Source organism: Phyllostomus hastatus, unplaced genomic scaffold, assembly GCF_019186645.2.
Source record: "Phyllostomus hastatus isolate PE091 unplaced genomic scaffold, TTU_PhHast_1.1 phas_scaffold_1066, whole genome shotgun sequence".
NCBI lineage: Eukaryota > Metazoa > Chordata > Mammalia > Chiroptera > Phyllostomidae > Phyllostomus > Phyllostomus hastatus.
This window is the reverse complement of record NW_025334004.1, coordinates 12,368,445-12,392,487: the sequence shown is the minus strand read 5'-3', so window position 1 is coordinate 12,392,487 and position 24,043 is coordinate 12,368,445. Positions and strand designations below refer to the sequence as shown.

General features: G+C 41.3%; 1 protein-coding gene across 3 annotated transcripts in view; it reads right to left on the bottom strand.

The window, feature by feature from the left end:
• Nucleotides 1-24,043, bottom strand: part of ENTPD7 (ectonucleoside triphosphate diphosphohydrolase 7) — a 50,360-nt gene that overhangs the window by 8,110 nt on the left and 18,207 nt on the right. For all 3 annotated transcript variants that reach the window (XM_045854343.1, XM_045854342.1, XM_045854344.1), the window contains exons 4-10: nucleotides 18,016-18,221; nucleotides 17,606-17,756; nucleotides 14,603-14,706; nucleotides 10,370-10,426; nucleotides 7,220-7,353; nucleotides 4,454-4,620; nucleotides 1,554-1,878 (exon numbers count right to left, since the gene is read on the bottom strand). In XM_045854343.1, the coding sequence (XP_045710299.1) occupies nucleotides 1,554-1,878; nucleotides 4,454-4,620; nucleotides 7,220-7,353; nucleotides 10,370-10,426; nucleotides 14,603-14,706; nucleotides 17,606-17,756; nucleotides 18,016-18,221 (1,144 nt within the window). The remainder of the gene's footprint in view (nucleotides 1-1,553; nucleotides 1,879-4,453; nucleotides 4,621-7,219; nucleotides 7,354-10,369; nucleotides 10,427-14,602; nucleotides 14,707-17,605; nucleotides 17,757-18,015; nucleotides 18,222-24,043) is intronic.

The window sequence follows — 24,043 nt, the reverse complement described above, 5'->3', positions numbered from 1 at the left end:
CAAAGACAGCTTCACTCCACTCTACAAAGGCCCGACACGAGCAGGTGAGGCAGATGGAACAGAATGGCCCAAAACCTGGCACTGGCCTGCCTCCAAGTGGTCATTCTCACCAAAGGAAGCATTCCTCTCAGTGTGTTCGGTAAACTAGCATTTCGTGAATGTTCACTATGTGCCAGGTGCTGTTCCACATGCCGGGGATACCAGCAGTAAATACAATAAAGATTTCTGTTGAGTTTTCTCCATTTCTCGGAAGCTTATGTTCTAGTGGTGGGGGCAGAGGATAACCAAATACACACACATACACACACATGTAGTATGTGTTAAATGACCTAACTGCTCACAGAAAAATAAAGCAGGAAAGGGAAAGAGGTAAGAATGGGGAGGGCTGCAATTTTGGGTAGCATGGCCAGGGAAGGAGCCCCTGGAAAGATAAAATAAGAGTCAAAGTGACAAAAAAAAAAGTAAGGGAAGGAAATCATTTACCTGGGAAAGAGAACATATTAAGCCACTACCAACTTGGGCAAGGAATAATTTGAGCTCTTTGGTATTCAAGGGAGTAGAATTTGAAACAGTTTTAAAATGAGAGAAAGATTCAAGCCATGAACAGTCAGGGAGCCTGGGACACAGGAAAACGAAAGGGAATATGAGGGTATTCCTGGAGGCTGGAGAGGAAAAAGCAAACACAAACCCGGTTTTCCTCAATATTCCTTAGGGACTGCCTTCAGGGAACAGAGTAGTACACATACTGCAGATATTATTCTACTGGAAGTCTTCCACCAAGAGAACCCTAGAGAATTATAACAAAGCAAAGAATAAAAAATGTAAGAGAACAGATTCTTCCTGGAAGTTTCTCTGATAAAAGAACGAGATCAGAGAGATACATACAAAAGTTCAAAGTGATGAATCCAAATTGAAGGAGGATCTATAGAAAGCTAATTGAACTTTCACCTGTCCAGGTAACTAATGATTTAAGACTATAGGATGCTTAAGTCTTACAGATGTTCAAAATGAATTTTTACCTCTTCTGCATTTTAAATTTAAAAAATTCTTCCACCATCATTGCACATTTTTGCATCTTTCTAATATTCTGAGTGATCCTCTACTACTCCAACTTTTTAAACAGCTCAAACCAAGAAAATGAAAATGGATTCGCCCACGTGTGTGACATCATCTCCAAAAGCACAGTACAACTGGGGACACCAGCAAGGGGAAAAGCCCCTGCAGGTGACACTACTTGGCCACAAACATGAAACAGGACTGTTGGTAAGCTGGAGGAAAAACTACTAGCTGCCACAACAATGTTAGACCTGGGTGACACTGTGGGTGACAAGACACCCTGGAAAGCTAAGCTTAATCTACTGAAGGCAGTATAGCATAGCAGGTCCTTAAGTTCTCTAAATGCTATACTTCCTCGTCTGTAAAACATGAGCTGATACAGCTCTTGCAAAGAGTCAAGTGAAACCATGCATGCAGAGCTCTGTGCACTGTGCCTTGTTAGGCATCTCATAAATAGCCACTGATGGTATGAGTCGTCCTTTTTATTAATAATTTACCTGCGCAGCCTTGGCAAATGTTGGCCCATGGTAGCGGCCACCGATGCGCAACACATCCTCTGTACAGTAAAAAAACTCGGAGAAACCATAGAACTCGCTGTTGTTGAAGTCGATTGGAGATTGGTAGATGCCATTCAGCGAGGCCTGGCTGGTGTTGGGGCGGGCAAGCAGGGGGCTCAGCCTTGCCCCACAAGTCTCCCAGTCTCCCTTTCCGCGGACATGCAGGACCTGGTTGTTCCTCTCCACCACATCGGTGAGTCCCACAGGCAGGCAAGGATCCAGAAACGGATTGTCAGTACTCAGACCTGTCTTCTCGCCCAGCAACCTATCACGGTGTTGAGAACAAAATACATCAACTACTGTGCTCCATCTACTCTAAGAAACACCTGATGGAAGCAACCCCGTCTAAGAATGTGCTTCACAGACACCTTGTTACTGTTTTACATGACACCCCTAGAAACAAGGGTGGAGTATGACCATCTCATTAAGCAAATTCAATTTAGCAAAAAAGAAAAAGAGAGAAATATGGCAGTGATCAATTTTGTTCAACCTTTTAGTCAACGTGTATATTTCTCAGTGTAAGGTACAATTGGAGATGTGAATCAGCTATTCTGTATCAGGGGTTCATTCACACTTGCCTCTTAAAAGTGCAAAGATCTCACCCTGCTGAGTGTGGTTCTAATGTTTAAAATAACCTCTGGGAGGAGGTGAAGTGGGAGGGGCTGGGGGCATTTCCTGAGGAGGGCACCGTGGCTGTGTCACAGGCACAGGGAGGTTCATGTGCCTGGCTCTGAGGTGCGAGGGAAGGGACAGATCTGAGTGAGTCCCACCACAGCCATGACACAGCTCTGGGAGTGCAAGTCTGCACTAGCCTAGCAGCAGGACTCTCATTCCTAAAGAGACTGATGTGCAGACCTTGCCAAGAACGAAAGCTAACTGGAGGTCAAATAGCTTTGCCCACTGCAGTTAACCATGCCTCAGTTCTTAAAGAGATAGACATCGAAGAGTGGACTCCTGGGATGAGACTGCACACACGAGGACAGAGACAGAAGAGGGGATGGGAGTGTGGCAACACGACAAAATGCTGGGGCACACCAGGACCTATTTGAAGGAGGTGACAGTGGCTACAAGGAAAACTTATAAAGTCATCATTAAGAGAGAACCAGTTTTGACATCTCAGGAAGCACAGGTTTCTCTAGTAGATCAGCAACTACACAAGATGAGCAGTCACTCCTCTGAATTACGTGACTTACATTCATGGCAAGAAAATGCCGATGCCCGGGAGGAAGATGGCACAGCCTGGCAAGGTCTGACCGGGGCTGCAGAAAACAGCAGCCGGAGAAAAAAGAGCAGCAGAACGACAAAGGAAGAAAATGGAAAAGGGAACAGAGTGGCCAATGAAGAAGGAACAAAGTTGGTGTGAAACTGTCACAAAAACTGTTTGGATGTCACAGTGTTAGCAGGAGGGACTGAAGCCCCACTGCCCAAGCAACACTTGTATGGATTTGAGAGCATTTTCAAATACAAACACACGGCCCAATTTTAATGCATTTATCAATTATCCAGGATAACAGTATTCTCCCAAAATTTCTTAAACTCTTACTTACAAAAACAAAAAAGACTTATGAGACAGTATTTTTTAACATGGTCCCAACATATGATAATTGAGTTCTGTAGAGAACTGAGATATACCAGCACCCCTACCAGGGGGATATAGCAATACCTTTTCAAACTAGTATTTCTAGCTAAACAAATAGGGGTAAATAATTATAGGGTGGAAAGAACTCTACCATCTATTATGCTTTCCTTCAATATACATGATGATAAAATAATTTTAAATACTAAAAAAACCCCACGACTGTTTGTACTTTATGGTCTGCTTTATCTGACACTCAAATAAAAAAAAACCAGTGATCTGGTCCTGGCTGGTGTAGCTCAGTGGATTGAGTGCAGGCCTGTGAACCAAAGCATCGCCAGTTTGATTCCCAGTCAGGACACATGCCTGGGTTGCAGGCCATATCCCCAGTATGGGGTGTGCTAGAGGCAAGCACACATTGATGTTTCACTCCCTCTCTTCCCCATCTCCCTAAAATAAATAAATAAATAAAATCTAAAAAAAAAAAAAATCAGTGATCTGGTCCATGCTGGAGGAAAAACTGGTGATTCTGAAAGTAACGATAGAACAATTTAAAAATTAATTTTGCCCTGGCCAATTGTGGCTCAGTTGGTTGGAGCATCATCCCATAAACTGAAAGGTCACAGGTTTGATTCTAGGTCAGGGTACTTGCCTAGGTTGTAGGTTCAGTCCCCAGTCAGGATACGTACAAGGAGCAACCGCCTGATGTTTCTCTCTCACATCAATGTTCCTCTCCCATTCTCTTCCCCTCCTATCCCCTTCCTCTAAATCAATAAGCATGTCCTTGGGTCAGGATTAAAAAAAAAAGGGTAATTTTGACTACATGCTTTTTACCCTTTAAATGCACTTTGGAACATAACTCCTGCATAAAATGCAATTCTGCTCTACTAATAACTCAACAAGCCTGTCACGAGCACTTCCATGTAGAAGGAACTGCTCGAGTCTACGTTATACTGCACATTTAAAAATGACAACTAATAATCTAATTAACTAATCTCACCTTATGCTGTGATGTCTGAAGTGGGACCCAGCAAGCAGTCACCACAGTGAGCCGCTATACTTTTTTATGAATCCTCATAACAAAGATTAGAACACACTCTCATCTCAGTCAGCTAATGGAGGGTCTCTGAGAGATGCTCCCCCATTGGCAGGGCTGCTCAGGAAGAAGAAAGCAAGGATGTGCCTCAGTAGAACACGAATATTTCCAGTATCTGCAACCTGACAACATTCTATTTCAGAAGCACAGATCCCATGTCAAACGTACCTGTTTTTGTTAAGAGTTTCATTCAGCACAAGGTCTTCATAGCGCTGTCGGGCAAAGTTGCCCCCAAAACCCAGGAAGGTGGTGACGTAAACCCTATACACGTGTTCGGTGTGCTGCACATCACAACCCAGGTTGAACTCAGCCAGCAGGATCTTTGCAGCTTCTTCCTGTCACACCATGCAAAGAGAAAAAAGGGAATTTCAGTTTAGGTTGATTTCTAGAAAGCTATGACATTGCTAATATACCAGGCTTCATTCATTATGACTACTCTTTAAAATATCTTTCATCCTCATAGCATTATTTTAAACAAACACCTAAAATGACAAGACTATACAAGAAAGCACAAATCAGAAGCTGAACACCAAGGTGAAGATTAAAACACTGTTTGTAGTTTTACAGAATAAGGTAGGATCATTACAGGTGTTGCATTTTCTCACACGTGTGGTACTTTTCTCATTGCCCAGTTCGCCAAAATGGGAATGTACTGTTTTTATAATTAGAATAAAACATCTTTGATAAAAATGAACTAAAAGAATTTGGGAGATCATCATGAGATCTATTCTATGACCTTTTCTAAAACTATTCAAGAAGTCCTAATGTTCCCTGTGGCAGATCTGGAATTGGAAAAGTTCGATTTTATTGTACCTCCAATGAAAATGTTTTCTTTCTTCTTTCTCTTTCTTTCTTTCTCTCTCTCTCTCCCTCCCTCCCTCCCTCCCTCCCTCCTTCCTTCCTTCCTTCCTTCTCTCTCTCTTTCTCTCTTTCTTTTTTATTTTTAACTGGTAATGAGTAAGAGGTTTCTTTTTGGAGTGATGAAAACATTCTGGAATTCAACAATGGTGGTTGCGTAATTTTATGAATGTGCACAATTTTATGAATTGTACAAAAGTACATCAGACATTTAGGATTATTTAAGTTTTAGAAGTGCTACTGTGTGATGCCTCATTGTTTTTACCTTTTTTTTATCACACACTAAGATTCATCTTTACAATCCATTATACTGTTATATGTACAACCATTTGTTGTTAGAGTCCATTTCTGTATCAGTGCTGCTTTCTAAACCTCACACACAAAATGCCCTGTGGGACATGCAGACACATGTGCTCATCAGATATTTCAAACTCCACACACCCAAAACTGAACTCAGTGGTTGTAGGAGTTCAGCTAGAAACCAAACAGACGCCCTCACCCAAACCACCTGGACATCCTGGTTTGCTCAGCATCAAGCCTGCCCTTTCCCCCGTGGTCTGTCTCAGTGACTGGGCTCCTCCCACTGCCAGTTACTCTCTGAGCTGGACCCTCAGAATTACTGGCCAACCCCCCTGCCCTACCCATACCACCACATTACACTGGTTTTTCACTCCAAAATGTCCTGAATTTGTCCCTTTCCTTCCATTTCCACTTACATTGTCTAGTTCAGCCCCTTATTACTTCTCAACCAAGGTTCCCTGACCTATATTGCTCTAACACCAAAATTATTTTCCTAAAAAATACATTGATTGGATCACAGCCATACAATTAACATAGCCACAAAGTTCAGAGCTGGGAAGGGCCTTCAGGGCCTAATTATTTCATAGATGATGAAACTGAGGCCCATACGAATGCCCTGCTCAAAACCTTTGCTGGTTCCCCACTACCTGTAGATATGAAAGCCAAATCCCAGCATGGCACCCAAGACTCCTCACGATTTAACTTCATCTTCTCTCCCTGGCCTCACCTTTTACCACAATTGCAAATCCTGTGCTTCAACAGGCTATTCACCAGTCCCTGGATATTCTGGGTGCTTTGCTTTGTCTGTGCCTTTGTGCACTTTGTTCACTCCATACAGATGGCCTTCCTCCAACCTCCACTATGCAAAACCCTATCATCACCCAAGGCCCAGGTAAACGGGAAGTGGTGGAAGCTGGCATGACTCCTATTCAAGCCTTGCAAATGCAGTCCACCCTGCCAGTGCACACACTACCACAGCTTTATTTAGACCAGAGGTTCTCAGCCAGGGTGATTTTGTAACCCCAAGGGACATTTGGCAACATGTGGAGATACTTTTGATTGTTAAAACTGAGAGTTGGGGGTAGGCAGTGTTACTAGCATGTAGCAGAGGCCAGGGATGCTGCTAAATATCATACGAGGAACCCTGTAAGCCGAGAAACCCTGGCTTACATCATATCACAGCACTGTCATGGCTGGCCCGCTATTGCAGGTGTCTCCACTAACGGATTACAAGCTTTGGGGGCCAGTGTAATATGTCTCATTCCCGACACAGAATAGGTGCTCACAAGTGTATTTTTTCCCTCTCTATGATAAAATATCTTCCTCAAAGTGCATTCTTTACATTCTAGTCAGGTAAGGGATATTGTAAGAATGGAATACTTGGTAAGGAAAAGGGAATAAACTTAATGAACAAGTATGCATCAAGTATGCTATGCTCTAGGATTTACATGTATTACCATGTTTAAATCTCAGGCAACCCAGGGATATAGGTAGTATATTTATAATTGCTAAAATGTATTAAACATTTATTATATGCTTGGTAGTTTGCTTAGCACTTTACACACTTGGTGGTATTTCATCCTCACAACTTTGGGACATAAATACTGTTATTACTCTCTTTCTACATACAAGGAAACTGATGCTCAGAGAGATAGAATAAGCTAGCAAGGTCTGAACAAGTATTTGTCCCCAGGCAAGTTGGTCTGTATCTAAAGACAGTGCCCTTCTTTTTCAAATACTGGCATCCCTAGCGACTTTCCCCAAAGGGGGAAATACCTCTTTTGGAGGAAGGGCAGAGGTTGAGGTAGGAACTTCATAAGCAATCTGAAGAGAGGCTCCTCCCATGTCCAGTATCCCCACTGTTCTTCTGCGCCCTGTTGCCAGTTCCTGGGGAGCTCCAGCATCTGATTCTGAAATAAACAAGGGGACAGAAGGGGTCCAGTCATCTAAAACCAAGATTAGGTCAAAAAGGAAAAAAAAAAAACAAAAAACAGCAACACCTTAAAAAAATTGAAAGCAAACTGAAAGAAATGAACTGTATTAACTGTGTATTACATTGAGAATTATTTCAAGTGACTTAAAACATGGTATTTTAATAATATTCCTTGTAGAATATATTTAATGACAAAAGAAACAAGTAAATATCTTAAACCAGTCTAGTAGTCTTACTGGTAATATTATTCATATTATTGATATAATTTTAAAACCATTAAACATATATTATGGAATAAAGCAAATATTTATGTTAACATCTTTAGGAACAAATATTCAGCATAAGAGAAAAAGGATAAAAGTATAAAATCAAAGAAATTAAATAATAACTTTATAACCTTAAATATGAGTTGGAGATGTCACTCTGAACTCATGGTTTATTTTTTTACTTTCTAAAAAATACATATTTCCTCGGACTAGAAATGATAATCCAGGAGAAATGAGCATCCCTGGTATTTAGACCACAGCCTCTAGATACCATTTTCCACTAAAACAAACCAGGGCTCCTTTAAAAAAAAAAGCCTGATAACCAGGTCTAGGGTAAACGAGGTAAGCATGGAATCCCCTGGTGTGCCGACAGCACAGGAAATACAAAACTACTGAGATCTTGTTAAAAAGAGCGAACTTAAATGTGCTCCTACTCATCAATGATGGTGTATTTTGGGTACCAAAGCACCAAAAAAATAGTGACATGGTGGACAGTAATACATCAACTACTTTAAAAATCTGTAAGTTCATAATAATACTGAAAATAAACTTCACTGGTTACCTTTGGAAGCTGCTGGGATATTGACTCATTATTTTGATAAATAAAGGGAAAGAATCAAAGATTTATTCTGTCTTTCCCATAAAGAAAGAATTTCTCAGAATTTGGTATTTCAAGATAACCAAATAGTTGATGAAGAAGATTTCATTTTATAAAAACTCCAGCCCTGGCTGGTGTGGCTCAGTGGATTGGGTGCCATCCTGTGAAACAGGGTCATGGGTTCAATTCCCAGTAGGAGCATAGGCCTGGGTTGCGGGCTAGGTTCCCCAGTTGGAGGCATGAGAGAGGCAACCAATAGATGTATCTCTCACACATAATGTTTCTTTCCCTCTCTTCTCCCTCTCTACCCCTCTCTCAAAACATAAATAAATAAAATCTTTCTTAAAAATTCCAGCTGTTAAATGCAGAAGGAATGACAGAATTAGCAAAATCATCATTTTGCAACTTCCAGTAAAAAAACAGATCCAAGCAACAGATCATAATTGGCTACTAAACCATTAGGTGAAAAGTGAATGGGGAATTTTTAGAATAGATTAGATCAGGCTGACAATACCTGAACCATGAATACCTGATCAGTCTTAACATGGCTACAAGTGAGACAACCATACGTCACAGCCAGACTCTTGATGTGATGGAGGAAGAAACACTTAGCACCACCTATGCTTTATTCTTGGGAAAAGAATTGAATTGGAGTCTAATAAAGCCTCTGTATCTCATCTCCAGTTTGTAGGACGTTGAAGGCCCCAAAAAGATGCGGTTGGCCAAATTTAGAACATGGCACATTCATTCATTCTATCAAGCAACTAGTTTTTGGGTTTTTTTTTTTAAATGAATGATTTGGAAAAAAGAGATAGGGAGAAAGTCAACTGTTATGAATTAGAAGAGACATATCAATCAAATGAAATTTGTGATCTTTGTTCAGGTTCTGATTTAAGAAGACAGATACAAATAAATATTCTTGAGACAATCAGGGAAGTCTCTACTTGGGTACCAGATGGGTATTACCTATTAGGAATTGTTAGTTTTGTTAAATATAAAAATGGCACAGTGGGTACGTGTTTGTTTTGAAACTCCTTATCTGTTAGAGATATATACAAAAGTATGTGAAGGTAAAATATGTCTGGAGTTCGCTTTTTAAAATCCTATAGGAGAGCTCTTCTCAGCTGGTGCTGAGCTATGGTCATCTCTCAGAACAAATGGCGTAAGCTCCACAAGACAGGCAAGAGAAAGCCCAGCCATAAGCGAACACAAAAGCTGGGACGCCCCCCCCAATGCATACACACAGTCTGCCTGTGTGCCAGGCCCTATGCCGGACGTGGGCAACTAACTGCTCCTGGGGCTCAGAGCGTTGTACACACAGAACAAGGAGATTGATGCTGTCTGCAGTGCATCCAACAATGATCCTCCCTAAGAGCCCGGTAAAGAACAGCATTGTTGGAAAAATACAATAAAAATAAATTAAAAAAAAAAAAGAACTGCACCGTGTCCACTGACAGCACACGACACCCACTGAAGTGATCTGAGCCCTGCTGGGCACTGCCTCTGGGCCACAAGAAGTGGCCCAAGCTGACTCCTGAGGAGGAAGACATTTTAAACAAAAACGAATAAAGAAAATTCAGAAGAAGTGCAATGAAAGGAAAAAGAATACCAAAATCAGGAGTCTTCTAAAGGGGTAATCCCCGAGGGGCAAGCTTCCCGCATGCATCCTCCATGGCCAGGCTGGTGTGGCCGGTGTGGCCGAGCAGGTGGCTGTGCGCTGGAGGGGAGGGAGCTGGGGTTCTGAGGGAGATCAAGGCCCAGAAAGGCAAACATATGCTCCTCCCTCCCATCTTAGCTCATGTAATAAAGGTGTTTGTTGTCCTAAAAAAAAAGCCAATAGGAAAAAAATCCTTGTGTGGAGGGAGTGTAGGGACTGAAAAATGGCAAAATGTTAGTAAGTGTTGAGTCTGGGTAACAGATTCCTAGAGGTTCATTTTATTATTTGCTCTACTTTTGTGATAGTTTGAAACTTTCCATACTAAAAAGTGAAAAATAAATGAAAGACGTCAGGCTAGAAAACGAAGCAAGTTAAGTTTTAAAAAAGAACAAAATAAAATGCTACTAATAGGGTATGACTTAACCTTTCAGCCCTTAATTAAAGAACTTCATAAGAAGACCACATCACTCACCATCCTCATGGTCAAATCTTCCCAAAACAAAGTTGATTCCAATCCACGCATAAACCCCTAAGAGAGAAATACATGAGTAAAAGCCCTCACTTAGTTCTCTGCTGCCACACCACATGCACACCTCTCTCCACAGGACTGCTCTTATCCTCCTTTTGCTTGGAAAAGGTGCTAACAGTTTTTTACTCCACACACTCAGCATATGAATTTAAATTTTTTATCTTGTGATGTTTTTCCTTTTAAAACCATCTGCCTTTCTAAATTTCCTACAATGAGTAGGAATTACTATGTAGAAACAAATGTTAAATGAGGTAAATCTTGGAGTTCTCGTCCTGGATGAGACAGAGTAAACACATCCTACCCAGCCTCTCCACTGAATGTAAGTGTAAGTGTAAAGGCACAGCTTTCTGAGGACTCGGAGAGTGAGTGATAGTAGACACGCTGAGACAGACATCAGAATTTAAAGGACCACAAAACCGGTAATGAGCTTTCCATTTTTTCCCCACTTATATTGCCTGGCCTGGACTCTAAAGCAGCTTGATTGGAACAAAAGTACACACGGGGTGTAGATAGAAGGAACTTGCTTGCCTTCTGTTCCAAGCAGCCGGAAAGAGGACTCCAAAGGTTTAGTGAGAGTGGGGAAAATCCCCTACTCTTTTTTCTTTGTTTTGTTCTCTCCTACCTGGTAGTCCTGCAGCAGCAGAAGTGAACACTGGGCAAGTACCTAAAACTCGGAGGGATGCGAATCCTCCTCTCTGACCAGTGGAGCTGTGCCTCAAGGGTTGCAGCGAACCCCTAATGCTTAATTTTTCTCCCCTCTGTCCTCTCCCACTTGGCCCTGGATGCAGACACAATCACACCAATGCATGACAGAGGGCACAAATTAAAACTCTAGCTCTCTGACTTTTATGGAAGACCATAAAAGTAAGCCCTGGGGAACCAGAGAGTGTCGGGAGATTGTGGAGAGAAGGGAATAAAGTGGTGTATGAACTCCTGGGCTCATCTCCAAGCGACAGATGCATGGATCTGACTGTAAGCAATATATCGAAGATTTTGAGAGCTGAGGTAGGGGCCAGACAACCAATTTGTATGGGCTATTGGCCAATGGCTGGGGCACGCAGGGGACAAATACAAATAGCAGTGCCATGGCTTTGAAAAAATGAATGAATAGGGATTTCCACCCAAGATGGAGGCATAGGTGGATGCATTGTGCCTCCTCACACACCCAAGATAGGGACAACAACAATTTAGAAACAGAATAACAACCAGAACTGGCAGAAAATTGATCTGAATGGAAGTTGGACAACCAAGAAGTTGAAATTGACCCGTTCATCCAGACCGGTAGGAGGGGCGGAGTTGGGCAGCTGGAGTGGGGCACAGCACGGAGAGCACAAAGTGCGGGGACTGGCACATAAGGCATCCAAGGCACGCAAGACTGCAGTGGGTGGATCCTGAGTGCGCAACCAACAGCTGGCAGACCCCGGCCAGGGGTGGCAACTGGCAGTCCCAGTGAGGCCGCGATTTCGAAGCAAAGCACTGTGCACAACCCAGGATCCCAATGCTGGGAAATAGAGCCTCGGGACACTGATTGAGGACACCTGTGGGAGTTGAGGCACACGGAGAGACACCCAGCCTCACAAGAGAGGTTCCTAGAGGGTCTCACAGTGTGCACAAGCCCACCCACATGGGAATTGGCACCAGAGGGGACCAGTTTGCTTGGGGGAAGCAGCAGAAGGGACTGAGGTCCCACGGAGAACAGAGCAAGCGCCATTGTTCCCTCTCGACCCCGCCCCCACATACAACATCACAACCCAGCGACTGGGGTGCCCAGCCCTGGTTAACACCTAAGGCTCCGCCCCTCACCATAACAGGTGCAACCAGACCAAAAAAAAAAAAAAAAGAGAGAGAGAGAGAGATGGCTCAAACAGAAGACCAAATAAAAGCCCCAAAACCCATCCTTTTAAGCGACCGAGAGATAGCCAACCTATCAGATGCATGGTTCAAAACACTGGTGATCAGGAATCTCACAGAATTGGTTGATTTTGGTCACAAATTAGATGAACAAATACAGGCTACAATAAGTGAAATGAATAAAAATACAAAGGGAACCAATAGTGATGGAGAGAAAGCTGGGTCTCACATCAATGGAGTGGACCAAAAGGAAGAAAGATACAACCACACAGAAAAGAATGAACAAATAAGAATTCAAAAAAATGAGGAGAGGCTTAGGAACCCCCAGGACATCTTTAAACATTCCAACATCTGAATTATAGAGGTACCAGAAGGAGAAGAGGAAGAGCAACATATGGAAAAGTTATTTGAACAAATAATAAAGGAGAACTTCCCCAATCTGGTAAAGGAAATGGACTTTCAGGAAGTCCAGAAAGCTCAGAGAGTCCCAAAGAAGTTGGACCCAAGGAGGAATACACCAAGGCACATAATAATTACATAAACCAAGATAAAAATGAAGGAGAGAATCCTAGAAGCAGCAAGAGATAAGGAAGCAGTTACCTACAAAGGAGTTCCCATCAGACTGTCAGCTGATTTCTCAAAAGAGACCTTATAAGCCAGAAGGGGCTAGAAAGAAGTATTCCAAGTCCTGAAAGGCAAGGAAAGACCTAAATCCAAGATTGCTCTATCCAGCAAAGCTTTCATTTAGAATGGAAGGGCAGATAAAGTACTTCTCAGATAAGGTCAAGTTAAAGGAGTTTATCATCACCAAGCCCTTATTATATGAAATGTTAAAGGGACTTATCTAAGAAAAAGAAGATTAAAAAAAACATGTATAGTAAAAGGACAGCAAACTCACAATTATTAACAACCACACCTAAAACAAAACCAAAAAAAAAACTAAGCAAACAACTAGAACAGGAACAGAACCACAGAAATGGAGATCACATGGAGGGTTAGCAACAAGGGAGTGGGAGAAGGAGAGAGGGGGAAAAGGTATGGAGAATAAGTATCATAGATGGCAGGTAGAAAATAGATAGGGGGAGGGCAAGAATAGTATGGGAAATGTAGAAGCCAAAGAAATTATGACACATGGACATGAACTAAAGGAGGGGAATGTGGGTGGGAGAGGGTGTGCAGGGTGGAGGGGAGTAAAGGGGGGAAATCAGACAACTATAATAGCATAATCAATAAAATATATTAAAAAAAAGAAAAAAAAAGAAAAAATGAATGAATAGAATCACAGCCCGTAGAAGGCAGGACAGAACTTGAGGCCTGAACCTAGCCAGGTCAACTGTCTGCTCAAACAAACAAACAAACAGACAGACAAACATCAATATTCTTCTTATGATTGAAACAAGACACAAAGCCTCATAATGTAATATTCAAAATGTCCAGATTGCCATATAAAATTACTTGGTGTACAAAGAACTAGGAAAATCTCAACCCATAAGGGAAAAGATGGTCAAAAGATGTTGACCCTGGTGTGACAATGATGTCAGAATTTTTAGGCAAAGATATTAAAGCAGCTACAATAACCAAGAAATAAAAGCAGTCTTATAGTGAATGGAAAGACAGAAAGTCTCAATAAAAAAATTGAAAATAAAAAGAATTAAATGAAAATTTGGGGACTGAAAAATGCAATGTTAAAATTGAAAAAAGGCAAATCTTTTCCTCTGTGTAGATGGCAACTAGAAGACATAAAAGATCCTCTTTTCCAAGAAATGAAAACATAATTCATCACGCAGGCCACGTTTGGGCTACCTGAGGACACTCACTCTCCTCCACCCCAAAACTACAAACCCAACAGTGTGGGGTTTCAGGGAGGCACCAATACTAGAAAGTGTGATAATGGGAGAGCCCAACAGAAGGAACTCATCCTGCCTGATCAGTCCCTGGCATTAAAGTTTCTCCTTGCTGTAATTATTTGCTTTACACTTGAATTTGACAAACTCAGTACAATTCCTGAATGTATGTATGTTTTCAAAACTATCATTAGCTAACCAAAGATCCATTTGGAATCACCATTAAATACTAATATATTCTTAGAAACACAGTCCTTAGCATAAAGTTAAAAACATAAATTTATGTCTTCTAGAAGCAGCATTCTAAAGCAGATACCAATGCATAATATGCAAATAATCAAATAAACTAGACAGCAGAATCAAGAAAATTATTGTGAGAAAACCAAAAATCAGATCTACAAAGTAATCTAGACACCCGTTGGAGAGACTGTGCCAGGACTGGCTGGGAGGGGAACCAGTGCGCCCCCGCAAGGCCCAGTACCTTCCTGCTTCCCAGAGATCACTTCGGCCTGAGACTGTGAAAAGAGGAAGTCAAACTCCAGTGGTAAATCTTTCACTAGATCAGACAAGATAGCCAACTGCTTCCTGCAAGAAAGAACCAAAAGTTAATTGTTAAATTCTCTCCTCAACTTGACCTTCTACTTAGCCTTGTTATATGACCTCACTGTTCACCTACCTCATCCCTTGTCAAGCCCTGCTTTTCTTCCTCCTTTCATTTCAAAGGTTTAAACTGCCTTCAAAATATAGCCTCCTACTTAAAAGGCAATATGGTAATAGTAATACTTTTCCTTTCTATGATGTTACCATTCAAATGGTGTTAAAAGACAAGACTATGGTTCTGTGCCTCTCACAGGCTGCATAAGCCACAGGAAGTTGAAGCACAGTTTCGCAACCTATTAAAATAGGTTTATTACATTTTTCCTAACTGCTGTGAAAGTAAGCTGCTAAATTGAGGAGCACAATCCTCAGAAACAACGCCTCACTCCACCACACAAGAAGCGCTGTCAGGTTCACAGGTGTTTCATAATCCTTTACGTAAGCTTACAGTAAACTTTTACATCTCCTTTTCCATATTCCACAGTTAAATTTTCTCATAAAAATCTTATCATTTGAAAATCCCAGATCCGGATCAAAATCTAAAGGTCAGAACAATTTGGGAATAACGTCGGAAGCTTAGTGTCTACAGGGTTGTTTCTTCCTCTAAAGTTTTATGTTGTCAGTATTATCAGGCAAAGAAAAGCAAAGAAACAAAGCTAGAAGTAATACGATGAATCTAGAGAAAATGTTGGTTAAAAACAAGACCAATGAGCTTGGATTTTTAACATTACTGATCACAAAAATACTTGACCAGTTCAGACAGTTGTCAGCGTGACTCAGTGAGGAAGGCAGCTGGCACTTCAAAGTGAAGAATTACATTTAATGAAATAACTTCCAATTTAATGTCACGTACAGTCTGTAAAAAAGTTCATTGTTATACATGTAGAATTCATGCAGTATGAGTTTCATGTGGGGAACAGGAGCAGCTATTTTTCCCTCCCTAGTGGATCTGCTTAACTTCCCAAACAAGAGGGCTTTGCTGGTTTTAGTTACAATATGGAAGAATGGGCATCGTCATACACTGCTGTTTGGAATGTAAATTACTCGTGCAATCTTTCTAACGCGCAATCCAGAACTATGCATCAAAAATTTTAATGTGGTTAACCTTTGACCCAGCTATTATGCTTTTGGAAATTTACTGCAAGGAAATCATCTAATAAAAATACAAAGAGGAAGGATACTGCAGCATTATTTATAACAATGAAAAACTAGAAATAGCCTAAAACACATAAATAGGCACTGGTTAAATAATTTATGGTGGTACATCCTCACAATGTAATACTATAAATATGTTATAAAAAATGAGGACAATTTATATCTGTATGTATTGACGTGCAAATTTATCCAATATATTTTGAGTTCTAATAGGTTACAAAACAACATATATTATGATCCCAATTTATGTTAAAAAACACTAACTTTCATTTTGTAAAATACTGTTGTTTTTTTTAAAAGATTTAATGGCAAAACATTAACTACTGAGGCTGGGTGGTGGGTGAATGGGGATTCAGTACACTGTTCTCTCTACTTTTATATGCATTTGAAATTTCCATAATAAAAAGGGTTTTTTCCCCTTAAATATCACAATGTATTTGGTATTTTTTGGTATTTCATTAAGAGTTCTTCCATTACAAAATAAAAAAGAGGTAGAACAAATTTTGTTAATCCAAATTATTGTCCAATAAATAAAACCTAGTGCCAATAAATTCAAAATACAGTCCAGCTGATTTAAATCCATTTTGAATATTGCTCACAAATGATAATAATACATTAGCAAAATATTATTTCTACAAGACAGGTTTTTGCAGTGATAGTTACACTAAATCAACAACCACAGTTGCCATAGAGGTAGCAATGGTTTCATAAGCCTAGGATAGATAGAGCTGGGCATTAGACAGGTGATCAGAAAACAAGGTAAAAGAAAAGGAGAGTTCTTTACAAATCCTTAAGACAAAATAAATAGTAATATTCAGAGCTTCCAGGCTAACAATGAACATTCAGACAAATGGGGTGGAGCTACACCAGTGGGATTGGTGTGAAGAGGATTTCTCTGACAGACAGAGGCGGTGCTGAGCAAGCAGTGCCAGATGAGGCAAGCCTCTCCTTTGCTCCCGACACGCAAAGGCTGGCCAAACCATTGCCCTGCTGGACTGATTTTTGACCTCCGACATCTTGTCCACAGTCCCTCCTACCCTGCCCCTCCTTCGCTGCGAGTCATCAGGATACTCACAGACTTGTGATGTGGCACTACCTGTGTCATCTATACTCTTCCCTGGCTTTCTAAAATTTTGAACAATGTAAATATTACTTATGTCAAAAGCAAAAATTCTAAACCAAATGTGCGGTATGATTGCAACGTTGTAGAAATTACACACAGATGTTACAGAGAGAAAGGGGATATGGCAAAATGAAGTAGTTTTGGTAGAATAGTAGGATTATAAATTTTTTATTTGAGTTTTTTTTGCTTTGTTTTGTTTTGTTTTTCACTTATAAGATTTCCTTTAAAGCCCTGGCTGGTGTGGCTCAGCGAATTGATTGCTAGCCTGCAAACCAAGGGGTCACCGGTTCAATTCTCAGTTTAGGGCACATGCCTGGGTTGTAGGCCAGATCCCCAGGCCGGGGCACGTGAAAGGCAACCACACACTGATCTTCTCCCCCTCTTTCTCTCCACCCCCTGACTGTGAAAACAACTGATTGTGAAATCACTGGGTGTAGGGGTAGGATCTGCTCTATTTTTGAGCAAAGAGTCTTTCAGTGCCACCTGTCTGCTCTGTGGTGAACCCACATCCCGTCTTCAGACCAGGGGACCACAGAGGACCTGCATGGAATTGGTCTCCCAACTCTTAGGCCAGCCATTCCCCTGTGTTTCTCAGACCCTGCATCTCACCTCTCAGGAAGGAGCCTCATGCCCGCTGTGCAAAGAATGTAAAGGGGGGTCTCCTTGTGCTTCTTCACAGGCACATGAGCAGCAGCAAAGCTCAGCAGAGGGCGAAGGTAATCGCTGGCATGTTCAGGAGTATCTGCCATTGCAGAGATTCCTTAAGAAAGATAAAGTACCTTTTTTAAAAAATAGATCACATACACTCAGAAAACTGATACCCACGAGGCTCTGCTTAAGGTCCTAAACATTTATTTATTTGAGAGAGGGAGGCAATGAATGAGAGACCCCCCCCATTATCCAGAATCTCCAGAGAAAAGGGCAGCTTGCCTTCCCCTTCCCTCTTCTCTCCTCTCCTCTCCTCTCTCATGCCTATAGCTGATAAAAGAGATCAAAAAGGAACAAATTCCAGTTCGTACCTGGCTTGATTTTTTTAACCACTGGTTGGCTATTTCGGTCTCTCATCTGTTTGATGTCTAGCAAGTCGTGGGGGTTCCCATTATGTCTCGGCCAAAAATAAACAAAAATCCGGGAGCCACTGCTGCCACAGTCCACAACAAGTCCGTAATTCAGATTTGGGTCTTCGGTGTTGGTAGCTTCAAGATCCCCTACTCGAGCCAGATACCTAAGCCAGAAAGGAAAAAATTCAGCGTGAAGAAAAAGCCAGGTCCACAAAAGGCACTGCCATCGAATCCATTGTTTATGAATCTTCATTCAGCGTCTAATGTGCCAGGCACCTGGGGCCATGGGCCCCGACAAAGGAGTGAAACAACTGTGACCACGTGCACTGATGTATACGAGGCAACTGCAGGTCTGTTTGCCTAGAGGACAATGAAGTTAGGTAACTAAGACTCCTCCAAATTTGGGGGAAGTTCTGGAACTGGCTGTGGTAACAAATCTTTTACCAAGCATTAAAGATCTTCTAGGCCCAGGGAAATAACTGGTTTTTGTTGTTATAAGCCACTAACTTCTGGGGTGGTTTGTTATATACTCTAAATAACTAAAACAATCCTAGTAATTTCTTTTCTATCTATTTATCCTGTTTCTAGATAAACATAAGAATACTATGGAATGATATACCACACTTAATATGTATTTCTGTGTGGTGACATTTTTATGAGGCTTTTTGGTTTGCATTTTAAATTGCTATAATTACATCGATACACATGTATTTCATGAAAAGAATAATTATTCTTTTCTACAGTCTTTTAGAAGTTTTGTAATTGTAAAAAGAATGTTCATAAAATATGTAGTATAGAGTATAAAGAAAACTAATGAAACAATGCCTGCATGCCTAACACCCAGATTAAAAACAAAACATTGCACTGTAACACAATAAGAGCTTCTAGGCCGTAAGGCAGTACTTTGTGTTGAGATTTTCTTAGATTCTCATCCCAAGACATCTGACTGACAGCAGGAAGATGAATCAAGTAGAAAATGTTGCCAGCAACACCGAGGTCTGTGTCAGCTCCAGTATTCTCCGTGCTGTGGACCTCAACAATTTACTCAACTTCTCTCGGACTGTGTCCTCATCGGCAGCGCTAGGAGAGCAGAGTCTCCGCCCTCAGGGAGACTGTGCCTGCCCCGCAGTCAGCACAGTGCTGTGCTGCTGTGGCCCTGCTCTTACCACATGACAGTACTGGGGAGAAAATAACAGAAGACTCTCTGGAGAAAGGGGCTGAAAAATCCAGAAAGAAAAGGTTAAGAGTTGGTAAATACTTCTGAGCCCTGAGGCTTTAGATAATATTAAAATTCCCTCAGAGCCTGAGGGTCTGAAAAGTACAAACACTGCCTCCTCCTCAAAGTTTCACTTGAAAAGGAGCCCTGTGAGAATGGCTTTTAGCTTGTTATTCAGAAAAGAAGAGCTTTTCCTTGGTGCTGAGAATATATGAGGTCTGAGGCCTTCCGACCAAGATGGAGGCATAGATGGACACACTGTGCCTCCTCACCCAACCAAAAGAAGGACAACAACAAATTTAAAAACAAAAAACAACCAGGACTGACAGAAAACCGAACTGTATGGAAGTCCAACAACCAAGGAGTTAAAGACAACGTATTTATCCAGACCAGAAGGAGGGGTTGAGAAGGGCAGCCGGGCGGAGAGGACTGGCAGCGGCTGGTGGACCTGGCAAGATGGCAACTGATGGAGTGGCCGGTCCCACGTTTGCGGGCAGATAAACCGGGAGGAACAACTGGGGGGCGAAACAAACCTCGCAACCCAGGGTTCCAGTGGGGAAATAAAGCCTCAAACCTCTGATTGAAAATACCTGTGGGGGTTGAGGTGGCAGCGTGAGAAACTCCCAGCCTCACAGGAGAGTTCACTGGAGAGACCCACAGGGTCCTAGAACACACACAAACCCACCCACCCAGGGAATCAGCACCAGAAGGGTCCAATTTGCTTGTGGGCAGTGGGAGAGGTGACTGAAAACCATCAGAGAGCAGAGCAAGCACCACTGTTCCCTCTCAGACCCCTCCCCCACAGACAGCATCACAACGCAGCCATGTAGATTGCCCTGCCCTGGTAAACACCTAAGGCTCTGCCCCTTACTATGTATGTAACAGGTGCACCAAGACAAAAAAAAAATGGCCCAAATGAAGGAACAGATCAAAGGTCCAGAAAAAATACAACTAAGCGACAAACAGTTAGCCAACCGATCAGATGCACAGCTTAAAACAGTGGTTATCAGGATGCTCACAAAATTGGTTGAACTTGGTTGCAAATTAGATGAAAAAATGAAGGCTACCCTAAGTGAAATGAAGGAAAATGTACAGGGAACCAATAGTGATGGGAAGGAAACTAGGACTCAAATCAACAGTGTAGACCAGAAGGAAGGAAGAAACATCCAACCAAAAAAGAATAAAGAAACAAGAATTCAAGAAAATGGGAGAGGCTTAGGAACCTCCAGGATAACTTTAAACATTCCAACATCTAAATTATAGAAATATCAGAAGGAGAAGAAGAAGAGCAACAAATTGAAAACTTATTTGAAAAAATAATAAAGGAGAACTTCCCTAATCTGGTAAAGGAAACAGACTTCCAGGAAGTCCAGGAAGCTCAGATAGTCCCAAAGAAGTTGGACCCATGGAGGAACATCCCAAGGCACATCATAATTACATTACCCAAGATTAAAATGAAGGAGAGAATCTTGGAAGCAACAAGAGAAAAGGAGGCAGTTACCTACAAAGGGGTTCCCATAAGACTGTCAGCTGATTCCTCAAAAGAAACCTTACAGGCAAGAAGGGGCTGGAAAAAAGTATTTGAAGTCACAAAAGGCAAGAATCTACATCCAAGATTGCTCCATCCAGCAAAGCTTTCATTTAGAATGGAAGGGCAGATAAGTGCTTCTTAGATAAGATCAAGTTAAAGGAGTTCATCTCACCAAGCCCTTATTATATGAAATGTTAAAGGGATTTATCTACGAAAAAGAAGATAAAAAACATGTATAGTAAAATGACAACAAACTCAGTTATTAACAACCACGCCTAAAACAAAAACAAAAACAAAAGCAAACTAAGCAAACAACTAGAACAGGAATAGAACCACAGAAATAGAGATCACATGGAAGGTTAGCAACAGGGGAGTGGGAGGGGGAGAGAGGGGGAAAAGGTATAGAGAATAAGTAGCATAAATGGTAGGTAGAAAAGAGACAGGGGTAGGGTAAGAACAGACTAGGAAATGTAGAAGCCAAAGAACTTATATGTATGACCCATGGACATGAACTAAAGAGGGGGAATGTGGGTGGGAGGGGTATGCAGGGCAGAGGGGAGTGAAGGAGGGGAAATGGGACAACTGTAATAGCAGAATCAATAAAATATATATTATATTATATTATATATATTTATATATAAATATGTATTATATTATGTATTTTTATATCTATTATATACATATAAAAGGATATATGAGGTCTGTCCAGAAGGTATCCAGCCATGTAATATGGAAAATAGAGATTTACTGAAGAAGACACAAGATATAAGTGACACTGTACATAGGACAACACCTCAGTCCCCTTCAAAGTAGGCATTGTGGGACCTCAAGCAGTTCTCCCTCCATATCTTCCTGAATCTCATCAATGGCCTGAAATCTCTTCCCTTTCAAAGGTGATTTTAGTTTTGGGAAAAGCCAGAAGCCACAGGATACCAAATCTGGGCTGTAGCAGGGCTGAGTCACCTGGGTGATTTGATGTTTCACCAAGAAAACTGCACGAGATGAGATGCAGGAGTGGATGCACTGATATGATGAACCTGCCAATCACCAGTGCCCATAGCTGTGGCCTTCTGAATCATCCCAATAGTTTCCTTGGAGGAATGTTCAAGCTTAATGCAAAATTTGATGCAGATTCCTTGCTCTACTTGCTCAATCATTTTGAATGTGATGACCACACAGTACATAAGCTCACTCAACGGTGTCTATTGCCCCCATTGACTAGTAAAATGAAGTTGTCATTGTTCACACATGTGCATTCCAGTCCACTCTTCTTGGCTGCCAGGTTACATAACGGTCGCACAAACCGTTCTCATTATATTAACAATGGCTGCACTTTTTTCCAGACGGACCTTGTATACTGCATGTCAAACAAATTAAAATGTTGTCTTCTAAGTAAATGAGCTAATAATTGAATAAATGCCCTGAAAGCAGTGCTGTGGATTATTTCAGGTATTATGGATAAGTAAGCTCCCTTCCTTATAGATATGTGTCCTACTCACCTCCAAGACCCTTACACAGAACTCCTCAGGACTAAGTTTTGTGAAGCCTGGAGCTAATACAATGGGTGGGGCGGGGGGAAGTCTTTTAAAAAAAGACTCAACATTACAAATACAAAAGGGGCCTATGCAAGTGAGGGGCCTTAAAATGGAGGCATCAGTAGCTTTGTAGTGAGTCCACCTTTGTTCAGGGCACTAAGCCTCGTGCTGTGCCCCTCAGGACTGTGTTTACTGGTGACTTCACATTGCTATACAGACCACAGAGGTTTTCTGTCCTTACTTTGGACAGAAAAGCAAACCTGTTCAAAGAACATGTAGAAACTGTTCTAAAATCAAAAGGTAAGTACCTTTCCTATTCTCCAACGCAATGTGCATTTCATAAAAAGAGGAGATAGCAATGTCTCTAGGGAGTGTAACTGCGCCCTTCCCCACCCCTCCCCCGGGTGCGTTTTCCTTGTGTCTCTCTCTCCCCTAAGCTCCAAAGGCCTTTCCTTTGCCTCTGTAACTTGTTTCCCGAGCCCATTTCTCCTATGACTCATTTCTTCCACCTCTGTAACTTCCTAAATAAACTATCTCATATAGTTTGAAAAAAAAAAAAAGAACATATATTTGAGCTTCACTATAATGCTGTAAATTATTGCATAGCATACAGTCAGGTAGAACAACTTTTTTCTGGATTTGATATGAGAGCAAGTTATGGGAAATGAAACAGGTGGTAAGAGTCTACCACACAACAGAAAGTCGACAGTCCTAAAGATTCCGTTGCACTACGTCCTTTCCCATGCCAGTCAAATTACTGCTGAACTGGGCTCACAATCCACCAATCAACTCAAGACAGCTCACTTCTATCACATGAAACCTGGGCGGGGGCCTGGGTTCACTACAGAACTCGTGCAAATACTGACCTTGAAAGGTACCGTAGATAGAAAAGAAATAGGCAAGACAATCCATCTCCAACCCAAAGTGACTTTTCATTTCCCATCTGAGTAACCTTTGTACTTCAGTGCTTCCCAGATCTTTCTCTGCTTCTCTGAAAGCCACCCTTTCTGCTTCTCTCACACAACATTCCAGATCCCATCACCTCCCGCTGAATGAGTAACTTTTCTCTAGTACACTAGTTTTCAAACTTTTGGGGCCAAGGACCCCTTTATTTTCTTAAAAAGTAATGAACCCCAAAGAGCATGTGTGTACTTGGGTTACATCTATCTGTATTTACCTTATTAGAAAATAAAACAGAAAATTTTAAATATTTATTAATTTAGATATAACAATAGTAAGTCTGTCTATATTAACATATTTTATGAAAGATAACTATCATAAACAATAAAAGAGTGGTGATATTTTATAGTTCTGCAAATCTCTCTAGTGTCTGGATTAGTAGAAGACAGCTAGGTTCTCCTATTTGCTTCACTACTCAATCTGTTATGATATGTTCTGGTTGAAGTTTATGAAGAAAATAAAGCCTCCCATAGACATGTTGCTGGAAAAGAGAAGAGTGTTTCAACAGCTTTTTTAGATCATTGTGGATCTTCTTTGATACCACACTAAAACTCAACAAGTGGACTTTCTTAAAGGTTAGCTGCAATGTGGAATCTAAAACCCTATCTAGGGGCTTTTCATGCTCTGTAACATAAAAATCCATTGGTTATCTTGAGTTTTGAATGGCTTTTACCCATGCATAATTTTGTAAAATCATGTATTGGAAAATACTGGTTCAATGAGCTGTGCAAATCTTCCTAATGT